Source organism: Pecten maximus, chromosome 3 (assembly GCF_902652985.1).
Source record: "Pecten maximus chromosome 3, xPecMax1.1, whole genome shotgun sequence".
Classification (NCBI taxonomy): domain Eukaryota; kingdom Metazoa; phylum Mollusca; class Bivalvia; order Pectinida; family Pectinidae; genus Pecten; species Pecten maximus.
The window spans coordinates 17,288,158-17,294,157 of NC_047017.1; the positions used below are offsets into that span (position 1 = coordinate 17,288,158).

Below are 6,000 nucleotides of genomic sequence, written 5' to 3' on the forward strand. Positions count from 1 at the left end.
TACAAGAGGATTAATTTAATAAGCATAAAAGAAAGTAACATGATTTGAGTCACATAATTCATATACATCATACATTACCGCATAATTTACACAATACATCAAATTATTAAGATAACTCTCAAGCATTGAGCATACATAATGCATTTATCAGAGTTCAAAACTTATGGCGTATCAAATATATTTAACGTATGCTCAAAATAGGTGCATCATATAATAATAATAAACACAACTCATACAGTTCAATAAGGACAATATAAACTGCCCATAGACATATTATCGAGTTTAAATGGATCTCTCGTAATGTAATTACAGGGAATAAGTAGCATAACTCATAGAGAGAACAACATAACTGGAAAACTGACAAGACAACCACAACAAAAGGAAGAAGAAATGTCAAGACAACAACAACAACAGGAAGAAGAAATGTCAAAACAACAACAATAACAGGAAGAGGAAATGTCAAAACAACCACAACAGGAAGAGGAAATGTCAAGACAACAACGACAACAGGAAGAGGAAATGTCAAAACAACCACAACAACAGGAAGAAGAAATGTCAAAACAACCACAACAGGAAGAGGAAATGTCAAAACAACCACAACAACAGGAAGAGGAAATGTCAAAACAACCACAACAGGAAGAGGAAATGTCAAGACAACAACAACAACAGGAAGAGGAAATGTCAAGACAACTACAACAACAGGAAGAGGAAATGTCAAAACAACCACAACAGGAAGAGGAAATGTCAAAACAACCACAACAACAGGTAAACAGGAAGAGAAAGTGTCAAGATAACCACAACCACAGGAAGAAGAAATGTCAAAACAACCATAACAGGATGAGGAAATTTCAAAACAACCACAACAATAGGAAGAGAAAATTTCAAGACAACCCCAACAAAAGGAAGAGAAAATGTCAAGACAACCACAACAGCAGGAAGAAGAAATGTCAAGAAAACAACAATAACTGGAAGAGGAGATGTCAGGACAACCACAACAACAGGAAGATGAAATGTAAAGACAACCACAACATCATGAACTAAACAGGAGACTACACACCAACTACAATATCATGAATTAAACTGGAGACCGCAAGACAACTACGACATCATGGGAAATGAAAGAGTTAAGAACAAGAACAACAAGACAACTAAAGCAGGAAGACGGAAAACGACAACATGAAAAGGAAAACGACAAGACTAACAGTTATTCATCTATAACAACAGAGTAAGAAGACGATAAAGAAACAACAAATTCGGATGATACAGCAAATCTAGAACAACTGTCTGCAAATAAGACATGGAACATATAACACCAATAACAACAGAGAATATAGTTCTTACGCTACTTATAAATGTATAAGTAGTTACTTGTAAACGGCATCTACCATATCTTCTGTCTGAAGAGTTTGCCTGGTGATGTGAATTAATGGTAATGCGATAGAAAAAATAGTGGACTTAATGAGCGTTGTAAAAATATAAATTAACAAGATTATATTTATCAATAAATAAAAAGTCCTAGCATGGATTACTATGCTGAACCATTAAGTGTATGCAAATTGAATTTCATCATGGTGTTACAAATGTATAAATTTATAGCTGTTTCTATTGCTTTTACTTGTGTTTAGCTGGTGTCACGATGTTCTTAGTCCACAAAGGACAGTCGCCAACGCCCGACTAGTTCATTATCACGAGCATTGTAATCGTGCCAGTAGATAGAGTTGTTATATGATAGATGTTTTAGGCGTCTGTACGGGTGTTTAATTGGGCGTGTGTAGCATACGGTAGTGATAGTTTTCTTATATAAATACATCATCCCGATAGCTACAGGAGGATTCTGATCTCCATTGTGAGTTTAAGCGTGATATAAAATCTCTGACATATGTCCTGTTAAGGTTTTATGGTGATCTTTCGTTCTGACCAGCTGTTCCATGTATACGTATCATCGGATTTGTCTACCAAATACACAACTAAAGAAAACCCATCTTCTCAATTAACCAGATCAATATGTTGGTCAAACTGCGTTTTCATTATAATCCACCTTCTCCAAACTGTGTATTCATTGTGACTTTTGTAAACGATCCACTAGTGTCACACTGGTTTGGTCCACATAGGCCTATAACCACGCCTGGTTAGACTAGATAAACTTGGACTGATGCTATACTGTTTTAATATCAGAACATTCGGAAATATCTTAACCAGTAAGAAGCTTCAAAGAACCAGCTATCTAGATCGCTATAAGTTACTGAAGTGCTTTTTATAGTTTATATTGAATTCACATCAGACGGGATGCAGCATATATTTGGATATTAAATATTAAAAAAAAATTTCTAATCAAAGTGAATGAAAATTAATGAAAATGGGAACTCCAAGAGGAATTCATTTTAAGTGTTCTGACAAATTGAGCGTTGTGTTGACGATACTGTGTGTTGCATTTAAAGGTGTTTCGTCATGTGATCCCAAGAACTGTATCGTGAGTGACTGGGGTCATTGGGGTGTATGTTCCCGGAGTTGCGGTGAGGACGGGGTGACGGTGAGAACACGGAGCGTGCTACAAGAAGCGTCATGCGGCGGAAGGTGTGACGTCAACACCACTCAGACGGCTGAGTGCAATAGATGGTGCTGTGCCAAGGACTGCCGTTACTCCGACTGGTCAGACTGGTCTGACTATGTGTGCTCGCGTGAATGTGATAACACCACAGAAAGAGCCCACAGGATGAGGAAACGCGAACTCAAAGAATTTGCCAAGTGTGGTGGCTATTGCAGCATGCATATCCATGAGCGGCAGTGTGGCCATCTTTGTTGCTATCGCGACTGCGTGGAAAGATGGTGGATGGAATGGGGACCTTGTGTGGGGCAGTGTGAACAGAAGGGTGTTCAGAGCAGGAGAAAACGCGTCACGCAAGAACCCGCATGTGGGGGTATCCCCTGTTCTGAAGCCACGGATGAAAGACAGTGCTATGCAGGTTGTTGTCCAGTCAATTGCCATGTTGGTGAGTGGGGCGAATGGTCAGTGTGTAATTCCACCTGCGGGAATGGTCACTTGTATCGGTCAAGGTTTGTCCAGCTAGCAGAGTGTGGAGGGCAATCGTGTTCTGATCCCACAGAGCTGCAGGTCAACGAATGTTCCAGCTATGTGGACATAGATTGTGTGGTTAGTATATACGGGTCGTTCAATAAAGTTAATTTCTAACTACAAACAACAACAATAAAAAGGATATTCTTTGCCAAGCTCTGATCCATGTATTTTCAAGATAAATATATAGATAATGATATGAAAGCAATAACCGAAGGTGTGCAATCTAGGCGAAGTCGCAATATCAGAATCGGTCTAATACAAATCCAGGTAAAGTCGCAATCTTAGAACCGGTTTTATCATACAAATCTAGGTTAAGTCGCACTCTCAGAATCGGTCCTATCGTGCAAATCCATATAAAGTCAAAGTCGCAATTTCAGAACCATTTCTATCATACAAATCCGATCAAAGACACAATCTCAGAACCAGTCTTATGGAAACCCAGGTTAAATATCATTTTCAGAACTGGCCGTATGACTCATACCACATAGTCGAGATGGCGTGAATTGAAATGTCTTTAGTTATCAACTCGGTATTCCTTAACTAGACATCAGCTGTCCAAGAGGTTCGCGTCCTGAAGTGAGGACTTTTGGTTATTGGGGGTTTCGATCCTAGCTGTAGTTAATGTCATATGCCGATGCTATTCACGTATGATTGGTTTTTCCACTGAAATAAACCGGACACGGTAGCATGCCACTCCAACTGTACACATGTAAACAAATATTTACCATCACCCATTTAAAATTGACAAAAAACATCATATACATGTTTCATTAAAAGGTTCAATTTGTCTACATCATGTGATAGAACCAATAACCACCCCTCAATTGGGCAAATGCTCAGCATCAATGACAAAATGAGTCCAAATTGTAAAGGGGGAGTGTTGGTAGGAAGAAGATGGACAATAAAAACATACCAAGGATTTCATTGAAAGTTATAGTAGAGCATATTGAATTATACTGCACCATACAGCTGCTTTGTCCTTCTGGGACTTTGTCAGTGGTGATAAGGGTTTATAGTGTTCACGATAGGAGGCGACCAAACAAAACTCGAAATTTATAAAATGAAATGTTAAACTCTTGTTGGTGAGATGCAAAATACCCATAATTCAATAGTTTATGATTTTCAGTAAATTTCATAATTTTCAATTTTGCATTTCAAAAGAACATTAAGCACATTTGTGTATTCTGAACCGTGTCACTGTTCGAATGCAGGTTACGACAAATGATAAAAAATACCACAATCTTGATGGGGAGGTTTAAAAGACCCAAAATTCGATACATTTTACTTTCAATATTGTTTTATGATTTTTTTTTTTTTTAATTTTTTTTTTATTCATTTTCAAATTTAGTTTACAATACATGACATATACAAAATACATGAGTAAGGACAAAAGAAAAACATTCACACTTTATACATCAACACTTACACTTACACTCCACCCAAGACAATTTTGTGATCTTTGTATTAAATACAATTTATTAAACTTTATTCAAAAAGCATTACGTCAGTGAATAAGAGTATAAGTACACAAAACAAACAAACAGAAGAGAGAGAGAGAGAGAGAGAGAGAGAGAGAGAGAAAAGAAAGGAACAGACAGACAAACAAACGAGTGTACAAAAACTACTGAAAACATACATAGAAAGGACATAATAAACCTAGGTCAGAGATGTTGTATATTTGTATTATTGTTTTAGATTTGTAGCCACTGTTGTATTTGTGTGTCGATATGTATTTTGTTTTAATGTTACTTTTGGATATTAAAATTTTATGCGCTTTTAACTCAAACTTAATATGATTTTTAGACTGTTTATATTAAGTCCTAATTCCAGGCATTTAGATTTGTAAATATATTATTTTGTTATGAGTAGTATCAGGCTATCTAGATTGAACTTAGTAAGTTTATAAATATTAGTTTGCTTGCCAAAGAAGAATTCCTGTTTATCGAATCTAAGACTCAGGTTTTTAGTGATAATAGTGATCCTTAATTGTTCAATCAAATTTGATATATGTTCACAATCCCATAATAAATGTGTAATTGTTTCAGGGGGAGATTTACAAAATGTACATAAGTTACTAAAGTATTGTCTATTTTTTAAACTTTGAATAAAAATGTTTTTGTTGTCAGAATTCTGTGGTTAATTCTAAATTGTAGCCATTGAAGTTTGGAACTTGTACAGGCGTTAAAAGGATATTTGTTTCCATTTGACTTCATCAATATTGAAATTTTGATTCCATTTGTTTTGAGCAATAGGTTTACTTACATTTTTTATTAAAGAAGTATATATTTTCGTGAGCACCTTTTTTACATCTTAAAATTAATTTCAGATTTATGGGTATATTGGGTAGTATAATATTTTTCTCTGAGTTTAAATTTTGATGTTTTTTTTCTGATAAATTGGTAAATGGCAGTTTTTATACTCTGATAGTTTAAAAAAATTGATAGGAATGTTGAATTTTTCACAAAATTCATCAAAAGTGTATAAAGATTTATCTGTTTTCATGATGTTATGAATAAAGTCTATACCTTTTTTTAAACCATGCAGTATTGAAAATTGTTTTTTTTTATCTATTTTGATTTCACTATTATACCATATTGGATTTTCAAGAATGTTTGTTTTATATATATTGCTTGCATTAAGAGTCTTACACCAGGCGTCTAAAACATCTTTTTACAATTTTTTGATTCCTTCTTTAAATATTCAATTCCAAAATTTGCTAATTTCTGTTTATCTAATAATGATTCTAGAACAATATCCAAATTTCCTACTTTATTATATATACGTCTGCCCCAAGTTGCTTTAAGAGCGGTTATGAAAGATTTTAAATGAAGCAGCTTGAGCCCCCCTTCTTCATAGTTTTTTAAAATAATTATGTCTCTGTTTACTGGATCAGGTTTACCATTCCATATAAAATCATAAAACAG

The 6,000-nt window shown here is 35.0% G+C and overlaps 1 protein-coding gene across 1 annotated transcript; it reads left to right on the plus strand.

The window, feature by feature from the left end:
- The first annotated feature begins 2,356 nt into the window (after positions 1-2,356).
- Positions 2,357-3,439, plus strand: LOC117322621 (spondin-1-like). Its single transcript, XM_033877559.1, has one exon. It carries the CDS (start codon positions 2,357-2,359, stop codon positions 3,188-3,190), a length of 834 nt encoding a protein of 277 aa, XP_033733450.1. The 3' UTR covers positions 3,191-3,439.
- Positions 3,440-6,000: the final 2,561 nt, after the last annotated feature.

Coding starts and splice junctions, on each gene's coding strand:
- LOC117322621 (XM_033877559.1), top strand. CDS start 2,357: ATGGGAACTCCAAGAGGAATTCATTTTAAGTGTTCTGACAAATTGAGC.